The sequence below is a fragment of the Aethalodelphis obliquidens genome, unplaced genomic scaffold (genome assembly GCF_003676395.1).
Source record: "Aethalodelphis obliquidens isolate GAN/ISIS:26980383/991018 unplaced genomic scaffold, ASM367639v1 scaffold17, whole genome shotgun sequence".
Classification (NCBI taxonomy): Eukaryota; Metazoa; Chordata; class Mammalia; order Artiodactyla; family Delphinidae; genus Aethalodelphis; species Aethalodelphis obliquidens.
Window position 1 is genome coordinate 18,878,129 of NW_020837961.1, and position 22,557 is coordinate 18,900,685.

Sequence of the window (22,557 nt, forward strand, 5' to 3'; positions counted from 1 at the left end):
GTGATAGTAGTTAAAGTTTTCATCTTAATCCATGACAAATTTGTGAAATTTGACTTCTGTTTCCTGGTTGTTCCCTCATTAAGAAAAAACTACGCCAACTACGAGATTGCATTATTGGGAAAAGGCCAGAAGAAGAAAATGTCTACAGTAAGTAAAATTTGCCTGCTATTCAAAAATAATAGGGTGGAAAATGCAAGGACAGTGGAGTCAAACAGGCCGGAGTTCAAATCTATACTCTATCACTTCCCAGCTGCTTAAACTGGACAGTGTCTTAATCCTTGGTATTCAGGGTCCTTGTCTGCGAAACAGGAATGATTATACATGTATCTGGAAGTGGTTGTCCAAGTTAACAGATAAAATACTTTTCACCTTCTCTGGCCCATAATGGACCTTCAATACATGCTAATTACTTCCTTTCCTTTGATTTCTATGTAAGTTGCAAATAAGATAATTCTGCTCCAGTTGTTTGGTGTTTTTCTGTTTTGTGTGTGTGTGTGTGTGTGTGTATGAGTCATTATATAGGGTATTAAATTATTAAGGAGTCACACTTTTTTTTTAATAAGGTAGAATATTCTCAGTATAGTCAGTTCTCACAACTGTCCACATGTGGATCATCTTAAATTATAAATTTCGTGTTGCCTTGTCCTGAAGCTATCATGCTTCTTTGCAAGGCAGATTCTCCTTGCTAATAATTAACAGTTGCTCCCCGGAGGGAAAAGCATTTATTTGAATGTTAACACAAACCAAACATTATTAAGACGGTAAATCTTCTCCAAAGATAAACAACACATTCCAAAATTGAAAATAAATTACGTTGTCACTCTCTGATCACTCTGTCCCCAAGTCCCTACCCCTGCACAAATAATTAAAAACTAACAACCACTATCAAAGCTTGAAAGCTTCCATCTCTTCCATTTTCAATAATATTGCATAGCTTTTAGCTAGTACTTCATGCTGAAATTCACCATGTTAAAATTCGTTTTCTTTTTTACATTATTGGGTTGTTATTTACTTTTCCATAGAGAATTCTTTACGCTCTCTTAGAAATGTTTTCTAAAACAGAAATATACTTTCTAAAATAATTAAAGTCATAAACACAAGACTAATTTACAAATAACTGAGTTCTACAGACCTCCATTGTAATGTGGAATAAGAGAAAAATTTTAACACTGTGTAAAATTACAAACAATATAAATAATTTCACTAAGAAACATTAAGTAGTAGTAGTAGCTAATATTTATTAGCTATCTGCTATACACTTAATATTATCTTATTAACAACCCTTTGAGATAGTCATTAGTCCCAATTTATAAATAAGGAAACTGAGAATCTGAGAAACTAAGAAGCCCCTAAACACACAGATTAGAGACTACAACCTACGTCTATTGGAATCCAAAGTTAATACTCTTTTTTTTTTTTTTTTTGCGGTACGCGGGCCTCCCACCACTGCGGCCTCTCCCGTTGCGGAGCACAGGCTCCGGACGCGCAGGCTCAGCGGCCATGGCTCACGGGCCCAGCCGCTTCACGGCATGTGGGATCTTCCCGGACCAGGGCACGAACCCGCATCCCCTGCATCGGCAGGCGGACTCTCAACCACTGCGCCACCAGGGAAGCCCGTTAATACTCTTAATCATTAGGAATTAACTAGTCCCCCTTCCAGCCAAAATGGAATAAGTAGTATCAGACAAATCCTCCCACTGTAAGAATACAAATACTGGGCAGAAAAATGAGGCAACTGATTTCAGGGAGTAGACAATAGGCAGCCTAAGACTATAATCTCAGAGAAAAACAAAATGTATGAGATATCTCTCATGATTGCCCAGGAGACTGATTTTCTGGCTACAATCTCTGCAAAGCAAGCAAGCACTCCTGTCAAACTGAGGGGTGCAAAGATCAGAATTCATGGCAGCCAGAGCTGCTGGGATGTGTATGGTGGGTCACTGAAGAGGAGGTAGCTGCATAGAGAGGTAACCTCAGAGGGAGTGAGGGACTCCAAAAGTCTGTGGCTGAGAGATGAGCTGTACATGTGTAGGGCAAGACCACTCAAGGCATGCAAGATAACTGCTTTTAGCACTTTGAAGGCAGAACAGAGACACTGGAGATTGAGCAGAGCCAGGAAAAAGCCAAACTGAGGATGTTTGAGTTCTGCCCTGCCAGAGTGGAAAGGTCTCCTTAAAACACCTGGCATCCTGCTGTGACACCCAAGAGGTATAATGAGTAAGGACTATGACTTAGAGTAAGACCTACTCTAGACATGCCCCAGCAAAGCTTAAAACCAAGCCCCTACAGGAGCCCCACAGAAGACAGAGTTTGTAGGCTCAGTCCTACTGAGAGCCTTAGAAAACACCTTGGGCTAACTATAGGTCAACACTGAAAAAAAGCAGAAAACCAAGCTTACCACAAGTTCATGCCAGTAATCAAACTGCCTGCTAAAACAAGAACCTACACTCATCGAAGGAATATTACAGAATCCAGAATATACAACAGATTATCTTTAAAGTCCAGTGTTCAGGGCTTTTTTTAATAAAAGAAGAGGTATAAATAAAAAGAAAAATGTAATTCATAGAAAAGAAAAAAGAAAGCCATCAATAAAAACTGAACCTGAGATGATCCTGTTATTGACCTTAGCAGACAAAACTTTAAATTATGAACATATTTAAATTAATGAAAAATATGGTTTTAAGGAGTATATAAATATGAAATCTCAGCAGGAAAACTGAAGCTATATAAAAGAACCAAATGGAAATTTGTAGAAATTAAAATTACAATAAGAAAAATGAAAAATTTATCGGAAGAGCTTATCAGCAGATTGGATATAGCAAAAGTAAGAGTTAATGAACTTGAAGACAGATCAACAGAAATTATCCAATATGATGAACAGGGAGATAAAAAGACTTTAAAATAAATGGAGCCTAAGAGACATGTAGTACAATTTAAGACAGTCTAGCATACATGTAATCAGAATCCCAGAGGAAAAAAGAATGAGTTTGGGCCAAAACATTTTAAAAGGAATAGTGGTCAAATACTTTCCAAATTTAATGTAAACTACCTCCATACTGTTCCAAGAACTTCAAAAAATTCCAATTAGCATAACTGTTAAGAAAACTACATCTGGGCAACTTGTAGTCAAACTACTTCAAGTCAAGATAAAGAGAAATTCTTGAAAGCAGCCAGAGAAAAAAGACACTTTACATATAGAGGGAAAAGTATAAGCATATTCCATATTCACTACATATTCACTAATTGCTTATCACAAACATGGAGGACTAAAGACAGTGCAGTAATATCTCTAAAGTGCTAAGAGAAAAACAAATGACCACTTAGAATTGTATATCCAGGGAAAATAACCTTCAAAAATTTGTTGAAATAGAGACATTTTCAGATAATCGAAATCAGAGAATTCATAGACAGCAAAACTGCAATGTAAGAAATGCTAAGGAATGTCATACAAGGTGAAGGGGTTATTAACAAACCAAAAACTCAGATCCACACTAAGGAATAAAGAACACTGAAAATTTTACCAAGCAGATAGAAATAAAATATTATGTTTTCTTTTTTCTCATAAATTATTTCAAAAACAACTGTTTAAAGCAAAATAGTAGCACTTAAATTAGGGATTATAGCATATGAAGAAGGAAAAGATGTGAAAACAATTATGCAAATACAGAGGGTGCAGATAAGTGGAATTATATGGTTGCAAAATTTTTATAACATGTAGTTCCAAGTATGGAATATAAAGAATCAGTTATAAAGAAGAGGAAAGATTAAGGTAAGAAAGATGAAGTGTCAAGTATAAGACATGAAGCATGAAGAAGTACACTATTGTCTCTAAATAGACTGTAAGTTAATGGTACATATCTTAGTTATAAAGTAGATAGATGATAGATAGATAGATAGATAAAGAAACTAACAGAGGAAATAAAATGTAACACTAAAAAGCTATTTGATTCGCCAAAAAGTAAAGCAGGAAAGTAGCAAAAACATAAACAAAATGGATTAGTAAATAACCAAGAACAAGATGTTAGTATTAAACTGAGTCATATCAATAATTGTGTTAAATGTAAATAGATTAAAAGTATCATTTAAAAGGTAGACATTTTCCAGCCTGATAAAAAAGTAATACCCAACTTTGTGCTATCTAAAGGCCATGCATTTTAAATCTAAGACACAGATAGGTTAAAAGTAAAGATGGTAAAAGATCTACCATGCCAATAGTAAGCATAAGAAAGCTGGCATGGCTATATCAATACAAGACAAGATGAATTTCAATACAAAGAGTATTACAAGAGACAAAAGAGGAAATTACAAACTGACAAAAGGGCAGTTCACTAGGAAGATACAAAAATCCTAAATATTTGTGTACCTTAAACTGTGTATGTATTTATGAGTTTTCTCAAAACTCATGAAGCAAAATTTGATAGTACTCAGAGATGTTTTCACCTATTTCTTAGTAATTGATAGAAGAAATAGAAAAAAATCAGTAACAATATAGAAGATCTAAACAACACTGTCAACAAACTTGACCTAATTGACTTTACAGAACAGGGCATCAAAAAAAATTCAGAATACATGTTTGTTTAAGGTGTACAAGGAAAGTTCAGCAAGACAGAACACATACTGGACTATCGAAAATTTTCAATAAATTTAAAAAGATTGAAATCTTCAGAGTATGTTCTCTGAAAGATTTCAGTCTTTTGAAATCTTTTATCTCTTAGCACAACAGAAATAAATTAGAATTTAATTAAGAAATTAGAAAAAAACTCTCAAAATAGTTAAGAATTAAATACATTTCAAAATAACCCCCATATGGGGTCAAATAAGAAATCACAAGGAAATATTTCAACCTGAATGATAATGAAAACACAACATTACAAAATTGTGGAATGCAACCAAAACAGTACTTACAGGGAAATATATGGCTATAAATGTGAAAACAGAAAAGATGAAAAATTTAAGATCAATGATCTAAGCTTCCACCTTAGGAAACTAGAAAATGAAAAGCAACTCTCCAAAAAGAGCTGAGAGGAAAAAATAATAATATCAAAAATCAATGAAACAGAAATAATAGAGAAAATTAACAAAACCAAAACTTAGTTATTTAAAAATGTAAATGAAATTGATAAGCCCATGGCAAAAATGATCATGCAAAAAAGAGAAAGCAAGAGTTACCTATATCAGGAGTTAGGCTATCACAACAGATCCTACAGACATTAAAAAGATTCTAAGGAGATATAATTAAGTTTTTGCCAATACATTAAACAACTCAGACAAAAAGAGCAAATTAATTAAAAATAAAACTTACCAAACCTGAGTCCAAAGGGGAAAGAAAAGAAAACCCTACACTTCTGTGAGTAAATCTCTTTGTAGTCTGACTTTTAGAACTTCGTTAATGTTTTACATATTCAAAAAACTAGGATGGGACTGAGAAAGGGACAAGATGGAACATAAGCAGAAGAAAACGAACCTAGCAGTATTACAAATAAATAACATATCCACACTAAAGGGGGATAGAAAAACAAATAAATTTAGAAAACAGCATATTCTAAGACTAAAATTAAAAGAAAAGAAACAGTACATAAAGATTGTATTCTATACTTCAGTTAGTAGGTCTTATTTCTCTACAGGGGTATAGTCAAGCAATTTCAAAACTACTTTATGTATATTCTAGCATTGAGTAAACAAATAAATTCACTATTGATAATGAGAGCCAGGTTTCCTATTGTCAGAGAAAGGAGTTACAACTAAGGAAAGAAGGAAGCCCAGAATGAATCTTGTAGTATTGGATTGGAATTGGAGGTAAAAGCATAACAACTCGTGGTTGTTAATATTGGGTTGGCCAAAACGTTTGTTCAGGTCTTTCCATAAGATCATATGGAAAAACCTGAATGAATGTTTTGGCCAACCCAATATATATGTTACACATAAATATAGAAATGTAGTTGTATATATACTTCCTTAGCTCTGTCTGCTGAGAGCACCTAGAAACAATGACAGCCCAGCAACAGTGAGCACATCTAGTACCTAGATCTTAGTTCACAAAAAGAAAAATAGCTAATAAGCATGTGAAAACATGCTCGACATCATTAATCATCAGGAAAAAGTAAATTGAATTACACTGAGGTACCAATACACAACAAATATAGCTACAATTTTTTAATATTGTCAAAGTTAAGCAATTAGAATGTGGAAGAACTGGACATGCACTGCATGCATTCCTGATGGGAGTATAAAGTGTTGTGACGACTTTAGAAATATTAAATATGCACTTACTATTGATAGATAACCTAGCTATTCAAGAGAAAGAAAAGATGGAAAATATGTTCATTCAAAAACGTGTTCATGAAAGTTCATAGCAGTTTCATTCATAATAGCCAAAGTGGAAACAATCCAAATGTCCAATAGGAGATTAGGTAATTATATTGTGATATATTCACACAATGGAATACTACTCAGCAGTAAAAAGGGATACCTACTATCACACACACAACCAGAATGCATCTCACAGATATTATGCTGAGTGAAAGATACCAGACACAGAAGAATACCTGCTGTAAGATCCCATTTATCTGGACTTCTAGATAAAACAAATCTATAGAGATAGAAATCAGCTCAGGGGCCATCAGGGGTAATGGTGGGTGAGAATTGAGGTAAGGGGGCACAAGGGAGTTTTCTGTGGAGATGAAATGTTCTCTGTGCTAATGGGGGTGATGGGTATATGCTGTATAGATTTGTCAAGAGTCATCAACCTATACACTTAAAAATGTGTGACTTGTATGTAAGTAGTTCTGAATAAGGTTAATTTTTAAAAATACTTGAATAGCTCAGGCTAAAAGAATATCAAAGCAGAGTAGAAGTAGCATGAACATATATATACTACTAAATGTAAAATGGATGGCTAGTGGGAAGCTGCTGTATAGCACAGGGAGATCAGTTCGATGCTTTGCGACGACCTAGAGAGGTGGGATAGGGAGGGTGGGAGGGAGGCTCAAGAGGGAGGGGATATGGGGATATATGTATGCATATGGCTGATTCACTTTGTTGTACAACAGAAACTAACACAGTATTGTGAAGCAATTATACTCCAATAAAGATCCGTTTTTTAAAAAAAATAATTCATCAACAACAACAAAAAAAGCAGAGTAGGAAGCTGTTATTAAATGTCAAATATATCTAAAATCATAATAATGTGGGACAAGTGTCAGAAGGAAAAAAGACAAAAATTTAAAAAGACATAGTTTCACACTTAGTGGCTGGAGGTTAGTATTTTTTAAATCACGTTGTGAAAATACATAGTCACTTCAAGGACAAAAGTAGTCAAACAATAAGAAGAAGCAACCTTAAGATAAATATTGAGCAAAACTCAGTAGAATGTGCTTTTTTTTGTCTTGTAGATAAGCTCACCATTGTGCACCATCCCAATGGTAAGTGTTTGGTGTTTATGGAAGGATTTAGGACTAAAACAAAGCTCACAGTAAACCAACTTTTATATTAATGTAAACCTAATGTGATTAAGCTGGTCACTGTAAAAACTCACAGAGATTTTATATTTGTAAGCAAAACCACTTGACATCCAAAATAAATGTGAGATGATTCTAGCATAGCAATGCTAGAGGCGTTGTGATATAGTAAAAGAAGCACCTGCTTTGAACTCTGACCTGGCTCTTCACAACTTACTAGCTGTGGCCTTTGGCTTAAACTCTTTAAGCCCCAGTTCCCTCATTTGTAAAATGCAGATAAGAATTCTATCAGCTCAGTGATTTGTGTCCACCTAGAGGAGTGGTATAGGGAGGGAGGGAGGGAGACGCAAGAGGGAGGGGATATGGGGATATATGTACATGTATAGCTGATTCACTTATTATACAGCAGAAACTAACACACCACTGTAAAGCAATTATACTCCAATAAAGATGTTAAAAAAAAAAAGAATTCTATCGTGGAGATTGCTATAAAAACAGATGATGATTTGTGCAAATGGAGCTAACTGCTTGATAAGTGGGAGATGTTGATAGGACAAATGAAATTGGAATGGCACGCAAGAGCTGGAGGGGTTCCCTTCAGTGTGATGGGGGAGGATGGGTGCAGAAGGTAGGGAGGGTAGAGGGGAGCTGCAGGCCAGCTGGGGGCTGTCCCATGAGCTCCAAGCACTGCCTGCAGCCTTGAAGCACAGGGCTGACTGCAGGAATGGAGAGGCACGTGGCTGGGATGGAAAGTGAGAAACCTGTGAGAAAAGCAGGAAGTAGCATGGGCCAAGGTGGAGCAGTAGAAACAAACTTTTATTTTAAAAAAAAAAAAGTGTGCTTTGCAATTGCCTGATTCTGGTAAATGGGGAAGAGAAAAGGAAGAAAAAGGCATAATCAAGTGGAGCTTGTTATTCTAAGATGTTGGATTGTTTCTGAGCTGAAGCAACTCCTTGAGTATCCTATTCTAGTCAATCCCTATGTGTAGGAGAAATTAATACATACTTGTCAAGGGTGCTATGTAAATATGCCCTTTTGGATCTCTTTAATATTTTTTCTCTTTACCCATATCCTATTCTTTGCATATGTATTTTTAAGTGCTAAATAAAGGAATTATTAAATGTGTGAACAAGTGAAGAGATAGTAGTAACAGAGTTTGTATTTCTAGGTAATGAAAATGCCCACAATGAAAATGTGTCATATGACATACCCTCTGGCAATAAGGTGGGTTGTATATTTCTTCATTTTTTATAAAATGCAAAAAAGAATTCTTTGTTGAGAAGGAATATGAAAGCGTTCTATGCTGACTATGCTTTGAGACATTCCAACAAATGTGAACTAAATAGGTCACATAAGCATTTGTGTGCAAAATCCATGAGCAATAATTTAAAGAAATTAACTGTTCTGAAAAAAGCAAAGAAAGAACTCAAAGGAAAAAGGCACCGAGGCCCAAGTGTGGATGAATTCAACAGACCAAATAAATCTTAGAGGAGTTATAAACACATCTTCTTTAGCAAAAGGAACATGATGAGCCTATTTGAACCACGATTTATACAATCCTTAAAGTCTAGTGTTAAGAAAAAATGTAATGCCAAAATATTGTTATATAAATACGCATTACTTCACATTGTAAAGTTAACCAAAAGTAAATTGCTAACAAGAAGCCAGAAATAACACTAAGGAAAGACAATAGCAATGGAGAACCAAGACCAGTTCAAGACAACACCACTGATGTCCTGTCCACAAATTTTTCTTCATAAAAAATCATGCTATTCCAACTATCTACGTATGTGATGTAGGACATTTGCACTGTTACCCAGGGTCATCTGGCAGCTGGATTTCTTGCTAAAATCCAGAATTAGGGCCCATAACAAACCCGTTTTAGTTTACCAAATTTTAATAACTCCTTAAGCTCTCTTATGCTTCAAATAAATCATACGTAATTATAAAAGTCATCCACCCTTGAGAACTGCTTGAAGTATTTGCGTTTCTGGATCATTCTGTGGCCCACCAATGAGCTATAGACCTAATGGGTCTACAGCACATATGGACCTAATGGGTCTACAGCACACAGACTCATGAGACTCATTTGACTGTAGCAGAATTGTGAGGTACCACCTAGCCCCAGGAGTTTATGAAAATATCTTTGTTAAACAAAGATTATTCTACAAGATCTGGAGGACGATCTTGAGCAAGATTTTGGATAAGAGGAAAAGAATACAAATTCCCAACGCTTAGGCTATTCTCCCTCAAAAAGAAAATAAAATTTGAACTGAAGGACTTTGATGTAGTTGAGCTTTACAATGACTCTTTCCTTTAAGGATGGAGGACTGTCTTTCCAGTTGCCTCTACAAAGCTGTTTTTCTGTGACTGTGAAAGGCAACTATGACTTTATCATGTTTCTTTGTTCAGCCTTAAAATGAAGAAATGCTAACTCTATTTTTTTTTTTTCCTTAGCTTCCTGCTCGACTCCAAGTTGAAAAGGAATTTGGTTTCTGTTGCAGGAAAGATCACTAAACAAGGTAAAATACCAGCTGTATTTTTTAGAAAACCTAAAGCAGGCTTATTAGGGACTGAAGGAATCATTTGTCTAGCACACAGAATACTTTAAATATTTCATTATCTTCTCCTGAAAGGATCAACATGTGTATTTTTCAAGGTAAAGGTGATTGTTCTTTAGAAAGATTTATTATAGGGGTGGTTTTATGCTAGGTAATCAATCTCAGATGATGATCCCTTTGTCACTAATACATTTCCTGTGATCTTATTTTCAGGTTATTATAATAGAACTCAAAAATCTGCAGACACCTTCTGGGTGAAGCAGGCTTGCATTGGATTGCCTGCTGTCTTCAGGACAAATCTATACTATGGAAGCAGAAGCAAGCTTTTGAATTTCAGAACTTGTTATTGCCACAAGTTATTGGCATTATACCTGCTTCAGATGAGTGTATCAACATGAAAATTAAACGCTGCAGAGCAATTGAATTCTTTGAAAATTCTTGAGTTTTACAGTGCACTTTGCCACTGAAGCAGCTACTTCCCATTTTTAAAATTGAAGAAAAACAAGAGCAGAGAAGTTAAATGCTCTGTAGCAAAGCTACTGGGCCTGTTTAATGGGCTAACCTTAATCGTTTACTCCCCGCTACACTTAGAATAAGCATAAAAAATACACATTTGTTTTGTACATATTTGCTTTTCCAGTGGGTGGTCTATTTTCTGAATTTCTCACATTCAGAGCTCTCATTATTATTGTCACACCATGTTTGCAGCAACCTTCCATTTTTTAGAGCCTGTTTGCATATAACCTTGAGAACATTATTTTTTTAACTTTCTGTGTCTCAAATTAATATACATTTCCACAACCTATATTCTCTATTAAAAGGTTTATAATTTCATCATCCCGTTTCTTAGAAGCAATTTATAAGCTTAGAATAGAATGTGGTTTTATCATTCTATGATTTCTACCCACTGCAAATTAAATAAATGTTTAAAGCTATGTCTGACTTTTCAAAATAAATGTATGAGAATTAACCACTAAATTCTTCTGCTTACCAGTTTACAGAGAGAAGTCTACCAGATATTTTTTTAATTTCACTGTGTAGGGCCCATAAAGTAAACACACAAATGATTTTTTTCTAGCTTCTAAACAGTGATTTATAGGGATATATATTTTAAGTGATTCTGCAAAACACTGCCCATAAGTTTCTCATGACCATTAACACTCTTAAGCTCAAGTTTTAAAAATAACATAGTAGTTTGATCAATCCCTAATAGAAGGTGCTTCTTGATTATGACATTTGGAAATTTGGTCCATAGTTTCACATCTGAGCTTTCAAGAAATGGAATGCCCTTCCACATCCTGAGCCCCCATTTCTATGGATTGTCCCACCCAAAGAGTCATGAAAAGCAATAGGAAAACCAACTGCTTTTCTATAATTTTCTTCATCTATAAAATTGGAATGTGTCTATTATCTCTAAAGTAAGAATTTCCATATAGGCCTGTGACTGGTGCCTACAATTCCACTGTCAATTTTATTCTTACTAAAAACGTGAAATCCAGTAACAGGTAAAATGTCAGCTTTTCTAATTACAAAGCAATTAGATCATTTCTTACCTGAGACGCAATTCAGGGTGGAAGTGGGAGATAAAGCAAGAATGTTATTCAGTTTTTTAACATGGAGAGAAATCTAAAGTCAGCACCTCTACGTTCTATCCTTCTGAACTGGGCTAGTTTAGAATAAAACCATGGCAAAAAGCCCCTTTAATAGTCTCTTTCCCTAGATACTCTGGTCCTTGAAATCTTATTACTTTGTCATCACAATGAAAGGGAGGAAAAGAAACCAAAAATAACTGAGGTCCTCCCTATGACTCCTGAACCATGGTCCCTCCCCTCCTTGACTTATTAGGCTTGTCCAGATCATAGAAGACAGAGAAGTTTGGAGTTGGGGGATCAGAGAAGTTCACATCATGCCTGTTGCATTGAAGGAAGAGATGAAAAGTAGAGAAATGCAGAGGCGGAGGAAGGGTAATCCAAATTTAGGAATGATCCCAGATCAGAATATCCAGAAGGAAGCAATATTTTTTAATCTCTGGACTTTATTCTTAACATACAGAATACTGTCTATCAAATTTGAGCCACTCTCCAGAAGTTTGTTTTTAGTGATGGAAGAGATCATATGTCAGGATCTAGACTAGGAGACTAGGAAGATGTGAGCTTTCCTTGGAGATTTGGGGCATTTGTCTAAGAGCCCTAGTCACTGCCAGAAAGGAAACACCTGTATGGGAAATCTTCCGAAGATTTTGTGCTGATTCTGGAAGCCTGAGCAACCAGTAGGTAATAAAATACCTTATCTTTCCTATCATCCCTTCCTCAATTTGGATTTGTTCCCAATCCATTACTCTTAATGTACACAAGAACCAGCCCCTTCCTCTTAAATTTACTTGACTCTGACTTCTAGAGAAATTTGGACTGGTATTAAATGTTATCAAAAGAATTTTATGTTTAAAATTAATTGCCTTCTTTTCTACTTAGTTTTCTAGGATAAAGAAGCAGCAGCATCTAGACCAGTGGTTCTCAACTAGGGCATCTGGCCATATCTGGAGGCACTTTTTACTGTCATGACTTCAGAGAAGGTGCTCTTGGCATCTAGTGTGTAGAGACAAGGGATGCTAATGAACATCCAATAAACTACAAGACAAAGAAATGTCCTGTCCAAAATGTCAACACTTCGAGGTTGGGAAACTCTGATCTACACTATAAAGTAAAATGGGATTAACACTTAAAAGAATGTTATTAAAATAAAAACAGTTAACTTTATATGGAATTATCTGGAAGTGGAAACCCGTGTGATAGCATAAATCAGTGTTTATATTTTGAAGTGCATATGGCGTAACTTAAATGGACCATTAAGTACTCAAAAGAATAGATGACTCATACATTTTTGTAAATCAAACATTAGATTATGCTACCTGTGGAGACTCCAATTTTTAGAAAATGAGACTGTTCTCAGTATTGTTCTAATGAAAATGACCTTGTAACTTAAGTCATTATTATATCCTATTCATGCTCTAAGCACTTGCTCATCTGAGTTCCTTCTTCTAATACTCAGGGGGTCTGATTTTAATAACTTGGACTTACCTGAATTTTACTGCATATTGCTTTTCTAAATGGGTAAATATTTAGGAAAGAGGTCTGCTCATGAGCCTGATCTAGTCACTCCCAGCTAATTAGCACAGGGCTGGTATGAGGCCCCCCTTGCAGTACTTTCTGTAACTGTACCTGCCAACCATACTTGTTGGCCTTCCTTATTTTGTGGAGCTGACTTTTAAAGGCAGGGACTGCCACACAAAAGACAGCAAAAACAAGATTCTAAATACAATAGACCTGGGACTTCCCTGGCCGTCCAGTGGTTAGGACTCCGTGCTTCCACTGAACGGGGCACGTTTGATCCCTGGTCGGGGAGATCCCGGAGATCCTGCAAGCTGTGAGGCTCGGCCAAAACCAATAATAAATAAATAAATAAAATAGGCCTCAAATTTATAAATTACAGTATATGATTTCCTCAATATTCTCATCTTCAAAATGCAGATTCTTACATAATTTTACAGGTATTAAATGACATCATGTGCTTACATGAGAAGTGCAGTATTGCATTCAACAGCATGAACTTTGAGGAAAGACCAACGTAGTTTGAATATTGACTCACCTATATCCTAGCTATGTAAACTAAGCCAGTTTTCCAGTTTCCCTGAGCCCTATTTAATCATTAGTAAAGTGGGGTTATCAATACCAACATCAGCATAGGTGGTTTGAGAATTAAAAGTAAAAATATTATTTAATTAATACTAGGACACTATTAAGACACTTTTGATGGTAAAATGCAGTACTGCTAATGATTGTGATAAAAAAAAAAAAAAAAGGCAGGCATACCTCCAGCATAAGCTGAGATACACGGTCACTCGGCTTAAATGAGACATAGGTGCTTAGTATATTTTTGGTTCCAAGTAAATTCTCAGTGAAGACAGTTGGCAAAAAATAATCCTCTCTGAAATGTGAATACAGTGTGATACACTAGGCTGACTTGTTATCTGACTGGCTCTTAGGCACAGCCTTATAGCTTATGATTCAAATCCACATCATTATTTACAAAACCAATGTTTACAAAATGTTGAATGACCACCTGGATCACCCATAAACATGAGAAGCTTCAAGCAGAAATATCCATCAGTGGTAAAGTACAGTATTTCCCAAATTGTGTTACAAGGAACTCGCGCATATTCAATTTAAAAGGGTTTCTGTGATCAAGTGAGATGAGAAAGTGCTATGTATTTTAGTCCCTTTTAGAAGAGCATATTAGACATCCAAGTATTGAAGACTAACTAATCCTGCAATAAAGAAATCTATACTGTTTGAAAAACACTGACTTACATTTTATGTATATGTAAGCTGGTCTCATTTTCCATTTAATGGGAAAAGAAAAACTGGATGAAGGATGCCTGCTGTGATATGTTGAGACGGAGTCTGAAACCTGGGTTCAGTGGGAAACAGTGTCAAAATCAGTCAGTGATGTTTGCCGTGAAGAATGATGGAGGAGGGTAAGGGGAGTGGTGGCATGCATGAGACTTATTTGGCATTCAAAATTTGCCCTTGGGGCTTCCCTGGTGGCGCAGTGGTTGGGAGTCCGCCTGCCGATGCAGGGCACACGGGTTCGTGCCCCGGTCCGGGAAGATCCCACATGCCGCGGGGCGGCTGGGCCCGTGAGCCATGGCCGCTGAGCCTGCGCGTCCGGAGCCTGTGCTCCGCAACGGGAGAGGCCACAACAGTGAGAGGCCCGCATGCCGGGAAAAAAAAAAAAAAAAGTGCTATGGTTTTGCCACTAGCACTTTCTCTTTTCTTCACTCGAGAAAAAGAAAGGCAAGGGGTTCGGGGAAGTGTAAGCTGAGGCTGTTTTGGCATTCATGCCTGGCACTCATTGAGAGCATCTGCAGTCACCCTCAGGAGTCTTAAGCATCCTTGCAAGACACTGGCATTTGTCATAATGTTGCAAAATGAGATGTTTTGTAACTCAGACAAGTCATGCCCAGTACCTCCCAGATCTTCTGCATCAGCAGACTCAGGGAATCCCAGCAGATGACTTGTCATTAACACTGTTGAAGAGCATAAGAACCTTACTTACGATCACCATATGTTCTCTTCACCCTGATTTCCGTATATTATAGTACTGTGACTGAGATATTTTATTTATTTTATATACATCTTATTTTATTTTATAAGAACACTTACATTAGGTCTACCCTCTTAAATTCTTAAGTGTAAAATACGGTACAATGTTGTACAGCAGATCTCTAGGGCTTATTTTGAGTGAGATGTTTATACACCTTCGCAATTGGATTTTGGTCTCGAGATACTTTAGGATTTAACAAAACAAACCATCTGTGACTATAAGAGCTATCTGCTTCCTCACCTTCTTGAAAAAGATAATAGAGAAGCAAACATTATGCTTTCCTAAAGAATAAGCCAGTTCTTCAGCCAGAAAAGTAAATATCTGTGAAGGTTCTGCTCATGTTTCAGCCTCTGAAATGGAAACCGGGGAAATAGCAACATTCTTCGGAATACCGCAGAAAAATTATTTCGAAAAAAAATTTTTTTTAAACCACAAAAGAATAGAAATAGTTTAAGACCAGAGAAAATAGCAAGGTGCAAAAGCCCTGTGGCACAAAGAAACAACATCTGAGAACCTAAATACAGCCAGTATGACCACAGCACAGCAGGCAAAGAGAAACAGAATATGATAAGAATAGATCATGCAGGGCAATATTAAGGATTCTGTTTCTTCCAGAAAACAATGGAAATCATAAATGAGATTTTAGCAAAGAGAATGTCACATTTGCATTTTGAAATGAACACTTCAGCTGCACTAGGGGCAACAAGCTGGAGAGAATATAACAAACCAGAGAGGAATCAATTGTCCAAGTACAAAGCCTCAGATTTGTTCTTAGTTTTGAAGCTACATGTGTTCTATGCTATATAACAACCTGCCACAAACTCGGCAGCTTAAAATAACACATTTATGATCTCAAAGTTTCGATGTGTCATGAATCTGGGCATAGCTTAGCTGGGTACTCTGCTCAGGGTTTCACAAGGCTACAAACAAGATGTCAGCCAGGCTCAGTTTTCATCTGGAGGCTCAAATGGGGAAGAATCTGCTTTCAGGTTGTTAACAGAATAATGCGTTTCCTTGTGGCTGTATGACTGAGGGCACCTTATTTTTCTGGCTGGAGACCACCCTCATGTCCTAGAGGCCTCACGTGAGAACTTACCACATGGGTGTCATCAACATCTTACTCCATCAAGCCCACGAGAGTCTCTCATCTCAAGGGGGCCCAATCCCTCATGTAGGGCTTTTACCTGAAAGAGACAGGCTCACCCAAGATATGTCGTTTTATTATCTCAAATTCAACTGATTTGAGACCTTAATTATATCTGAGAAACCCTTCACTTTCCCATATTCTGTCACAAGTCAAAAGTCCTACCTACACACAATGGGGGAAACGGTTAACACCAAGTGTGGACACCAGGGGGTAGGAATCACGGTGCCACCTTAGAATTATGTCCACCACACCACCAAACATATAAATTTTAATATTGCAAACTACTGAAAACTAGTTCCAGGAACGAGTGGGACCTTCCCACACAGTTCTTATCTTTACACGTTAATAAGAGCATTACTGAGAGAAGATTCCTTTCCTTGAGATATCCACAGTGCTTCTCTATAGTACGGATTTATTCTATTTCTTATAGTTACCCACCAGGAAATGTGAATGCCCTGTGTTCCTTTGATATGTTTCAGTAAATTGTAATATCTCCCTTAGTATTCTCTGTTTCTGTTACCACCTGCACCTGCTTTTACATTTGTGTTTAGCTGTTTTTCTCCAATATCACAATCCCTCAGTATAGATACACATCTGGCATTGAAAACACAGAAATGGGAACCTTTTAGAGTGGTGTGAATAATAAGCTATCTGTATGACTTTCTTGAACTTAGTAAGTTTTCAGTACATTTGCCTATGTGGGATTCTGAATTATGCAGACCCAACATGGGATCCAACACTGCTAGCAATGATACCCAAAACAACCAAAAAATTCAGAAAACTAAAATTTCATCCTCTAACTTTTAAATCACTCACTACTTCCCTGGTAATCAAAGTGGTACTTTAAATTCTATTTAATACTCGGAGCACATTTTTAAAGCAGCAGTGAAAATCCATTGAAATATTTTAAGCAGAAAAATTCATTCTGACTGCAGAACAAAGAATGGATTGTAAATAGGCAAGAGCAGACAGTCAGGGGGCTAGTGTGGTATTCACAAGATACTGGCGGCTTGGATTAGAGTGATAATTGAGGTGATAAAGAGGGGACTATTTTAGACACATTTTGGTGGTAGTGTCAATAGTGCTTGGTGTGGGTTTGATGTGGAGGTAAGAAAAAAGAATATGAATAAGGCTGGAATTTTTTGACTTGAACAGTTTTGTGGATGATGGTATCATTCGCCAAGGTGGAGAAGACAGGGGAGGGTAAAGTTTCGTGGGTTGTATTACATTGGTCAAGTCAATTAATCTAATTCTCAGTTTCCTCATGGGTAAAATGGAACTGATAGTAGTAGCATTTCATTGGGTAGTTTTTTTTTGTTTTTTGGGTTTTTTTTTTTGCGGTACGCGGGCCTCTCACTGTCGTGGCCTCTCCCGTTGCGGAGCACAGGCTCCAGACGCGCAGGCTCAGCGGCCATGGCTCACGGGCCCAGCCGCTCCGTGGCATGTGGGATCTTCCCGGACTGGGGCACGAACCCGTGTCCCCTGCATCGGCAGGCGGACTCTCAACCACTGCACCACCAGGGAAGCCCCCCATTGGGTAGTTTTGAAGATTAAATAAATAATGCTTATGAAACACCTGAAACTTGGTAAGTGCTCAGTAAACATTGAATTATCATTATCATCATCATCTTTAGTCAGTACTTATCTTGAAGTACAATAAACAAGTAAAGCTGGATTCAGTATCATTAGGGACATTACAATTGAGGTGGTAATAGTTCTCTTTGTGCTAAATATGGAAGTTAAATTTTTATTTTAAGATAAATTTTGGACTGTATGTCTAAAGTCCTTTAATCCATGGGGATCTGTATCACATTCTGACAGTTAAGCTTTCGCCACTTGTGAGGTTTACCTGTGAATGTATAATAGTTCGGGGAAAGTTTCCTGATATTTTTGTTCATCTCCTAAAAAACTTACTGGAGGCTACAATGAGTCTTCAAAATAGACCAAAAGTGCAGGATGTGCATTTAGCATCCATTTTCATCCCCTTCTATAAAGACCCTGTACTTAAGGTTCTGGGAGGCTAATGCAGACATTTGTCAGGCTCTCCAGCAGGAAGGGGCTCCATGTGATACACGTTCCACCAACGAGATGGTCTCATGGGAGATATGGAAGATGCAGGTGAGAGAGAGAGAGCACCTCCCTGCTGCTGTGGAGGCTGGCCAGGAGGTCGGACTCACGTTGGTGGTGTTGGTGGTGGCCAATGCAATCCACATCTGAGGGTCTAGTCACCAGCTTCACGGGTTTGAGGCAGTTGTGCCAGTGGTGGTGGTAATAAGCACAACTGCTTCCTGACTTCTGGATCTTGGAGACAGTAGTGTTAACCTAAGCCAACTCCTCTAGCTCTTTGAAAGATTTTATAACCTCTTTATTCCTTGTATTAAATTCCTTTTTCATTGAAATATCTAGAATGGTTTCTGTTTCTTATATGAAACCCTGACTAGTACACTGAGTCACATCAAGGGTCTAATTTAACTCCGTTTTTCACTAGTTTTTATCCGATAACATTTTTCTTGACTGAAATTTCCAATCTATTTATCCCACTGCCCAATTTTCACTTCAGGTACTCAATTCACATTTCAGGTGCTTACTTGGTGTTTGTTAAATGAATAAATGTTATCATCTGGGTTATCTGCTTCATAAAATAGTATCTTATTCCTCCTCCAACTTTCAAATCAATCTAATACAATATTATCAGATTACTCAGATATTTATAATCAGAATAAAATCCTTTTGCACTTTATATAATCTAAGCATATATATAATACCTTACAGAGTAACTTTAGTAAACTTAAATGCCAGTATTATCAAAGGTACAGCCAAACCTTTCTTTATTCATGGACTACCTAGTTATGGAATTTATATTCTCTTTAAGTTATTTCTTAAGAATATTTAGTTAAAGCAAATGACCTTCATTAAACTCACTTTTTCATCAAAATCTAAAGATACCAAGTTACAAATTCAGGAAGAATTTCACTTACATCTATAATCAAGGCAACAGCATTAAATTATTCATTGATTAGTTCTTCTTTTGTTAGCTCTCTTCTTGACAAAATTTTTAGATTCTGTTGAATATGATTACTTCCTCTTTAAATATGTTCAAACCCTCATTATTCATAACCTTATAATCTGACTTTAACCATACTTTGAAGGTCCAGATTGCAGAAAAACAAACTTTACAAAGCCTGGCACCAAAAAAAACATTTATCAGATCTGTGGCTGGATTATAAAACTTTTTTAGCTTTTAAATATAGTGGATAGGGCTTCCCTGGTGGCGCAGTGGTTGAGAGTCCGCCTGCCGATGCAGGGGACGCGGGTTTGTGCCCCAGTCCGGGAAGATCCCACATGCCGCGGAGCGGCTGGGCCCGTGACCCGTGGCCGCTGAGCCTGCGCGTCCGGAGCCTGTGCTCCGCAACGGGAGAGGCCACAGCAGTGAGAGGCCCACGAACCGCAAAAAAAAAAAAAAAAAATTTACGTATATATATATATATATATATATAGTGGATACACAAAGGTAAAAAAAAAAAAAAGTTTTTTAAGAAGTCAATGAATTGAATACTAATGGGTGACCCAGGTTAGTTTGAGTCACAATATCATTTGCTCAGATGTATTTTCCTTCCTAGGCTGTGAGGCTGAGCAGACATTCCTGACATTCCTGACACTAGCACTTAAAGGAGAGTTCCGTCCATCAAATGCAGTGGTCCAGTGAGGAAACTTGGTATAGCCTTCTGATCCATTTTATTTACCTCTGGACTAAATACTAAGATTTTCTTAAGATCAAGGGCCATTATGGGTTTGATGAAGAAACAATAGACAGCTGGGAATAAGCTCTTCTTGAAATGATGAGTTACCTGACAGTCCCTAAGCACTGGGTTTGATGTCCTCAGGGGAAAGGGCATGACCTTATCAGTGTTGCCAGAAAAATATGACACTGACCTTTTAGCACAACATTGTTACATCTTTGTTCTCCACAGAGAGGGGATAATAGCAGATCGGACACTGTATGCATCATCCCTTATTGAAAATACATTTAACTTTCGCCTTTAAGATGTCTGTATTCTTCTTTAGCCAGCAATCCCCTCTCTCATACAGATTTACCGCATGAAGAATCCTTTGATCCTCACTAAATCAGTCCATCATGGAATATTTTTTTGTACTGTTCTCATTTTTATCCATACAAATTTACCCACCCAGTGCACGCTAGGGCATGGCGATACAATGGAATGTTAATATTTGACCAACATCAGCATTAGATTTTAAATTTTTTTTTTTTTTTTTTGCGGTACGCGGGCCTCTCACCGTTGTGGCCTCTCCCGTTGCGGAGCACAGGCTCGGGACGCGCAGGCTCAGCGGCCATGGCTCACGGGCCCAGCCGCTTCGCGGCATGTGGGATCCTCCCGGACCAGGGCACGAACCCATGTCCCCTGCATCGGCAGGCGGACTCTCAACCACTGCACCACCAGGGAAGCCCCTGATTTTAACATATTTTTAAAAACAGTTTCCTTCCACTAATATCAGCCAACAACATGGAGCACAAATAACACAATCATAGTTGGTGATTTTAAAATGGACACTTTATCAATTGCCTATTCTACAAACAGGCTGCATAGAAAACAACCGTAAAACCCCCTTCTTATGCGCTGTGAACCTTAGTTAACTCAAAAGTATGTGAGGGCTTGCTGTTGAACTCCCGCCCATGACTACACTAACCTTTGGGTTATGTAGGTGGCTCTGCTGATCTTATCTGGGTTTGCTCACATATCTAGGGGTCAGCTGGCTGTGCTAATCTGGGATGACCTGGGCTAGCACTTCACAACTTGACCCTGCACTGTTTCCCATCCACCTGCAGCGTAGACCTAGCACAGTCTTAGAGCAACTGAAGAGAGCAGGAGAGAGATGACAATTGCACAAATACTTTTCCTGTTGTTTGAAGCCTCTGTTGTTGCCACTTTTACTGCATGCCACTGCCCAAAGTCAGTCACGTGGCTGACCCAAAGTCAATATGGGAGAGAATAAAAAGAGAATAAAAAGTAAAGGATGTGGATACATGAAGGAAGAAAACAAAAACACTAATTAGAAAAGATATATGCACTCCAATGTTCAATGCAGCATTATTTACAATAGCCAAGATGTGGAAGCAACCTAACTGTCCATCAACAGATGAATGGATAAAGAAGATATATATATAGTGGTATATTAGCCATGAAAAGAGAATGAAATTTTGCCATTTGCAACAACATGGATGGACCTGGAGGGTGTTATGCTTAGTGAAGTAAGTCACAGAAAGACAAATACTGTATGATATTATTTATATGTGGAATCTAAAAAATAAAGCAAACAAATGAATATAACAAAACAGAAACATACTCACAGATATAGAGAACAAACTAGTGGTTACCAGTGGGGAGAGAGAAAGGGGGAGGGACAAGATAGGGATAGGGCATTAAGAGGTATAAACTATTATGTATAAAATAAATAAAGCTACAAGGATATATTGTACAGCACAGCAAATAGAGCCAATATAACTTTAAATGGAGTATAATTATAAAAATATTGAATCATTATGTTGTACACCTGAAACTAATATTGTAAATCAACTATACTTTAATTTTTTTTAAAAGGATTAATTTTTTAATCAACTATAATTCTTCACGGAGGGGTGAAAAAAAATCAGGCCTCTTCATACAATAAATCTACCACAGATCCTTCTTAATATCAGTTTACTGTATTAAAATGCATATAAAACCAAAAAGAAAAGCTATATTATGAAAAGTAGCAGAGCCTAAATTAAAATGATAAGGACACATTGGAAGAAATACTTGCATCTCTAATGTATGAAGCTCTCATTCAAATTCGTAAGAAAAGCATCAAGATTCCAGTGGTAAGTTCCCAAAGGACAGCAACAAAGAGTTCATTTAAGAAGTAATGCAAGTACTGAACAAATATACAGACTAATGTTTATACTCATTTGTGGTCAAAGACGTCAGTTAAAGCTAACCTGAGATAGAATTTACAACTAGTATATTGGCCAAAAAAAGCCTAATCTTTCTTATTTACGAACTTGAGGATCTTTGTAATCCCTGAGAAACTGAATATTTAGTTTGGTGCCACAGACCTTTCCTCCTGGCAACAAACATTTGTCATATTTAGGTAGCCAGCATCTGAATCTCCCTCCCCTCTTGCTATCAGCACTACCATCATCCTTTTGAGAAAATTCCCAACTCACTATGAT

The 22,557-nt window shown here is 37.2% G+C and overlaps 1 protein-coding gene across 6 annotated transcripts in view; it reads left to right on the plus strand.

Moving 5' to 3' along the window:
* The window catches only part of BANK1 (B cell scaffold protein with ankyrin repeats 1), a 430,151-nt gene extending 419,163 nt beyond the window's left edge, over nucleotides 1-10,988 (plus strand). For all 6 annotated transcript variants that reach the window (XM_027117009.1, XM_027117008.1, XM_027117004.1 and 3 more), the window contains exons 13-17: nucleotides 84-147; nucleotides 7,392-7,421; nucleotides 8,626-8,681; nucleotides 9,915-9,979; nucleotides 10,232-10,988. In XM_027117009.1, coding sequence (XP_026972810.1) covers nucleotides 84-147; nucleotides 7,392-7,421; nucleotides 8,626-8,681; nucleotides 9,915-9,974 — 210 coding nt within the window. In that variant the 3' untranslated portion in view covers nucleotides 9,975-9,979; nucleotides 10,232-10,988. The remainder of the gene's footprint in view (nucleotides 1-83; nucleotides 148-7,391; nucleotides 7,422-8,625; nucleotides 8,682-9,914; nucleotides 9,980-10,231) is intronic.
* The last annotated feature ends 11,569 nt before the right edge of the window (nucleotides 10,989-22,557 follow it).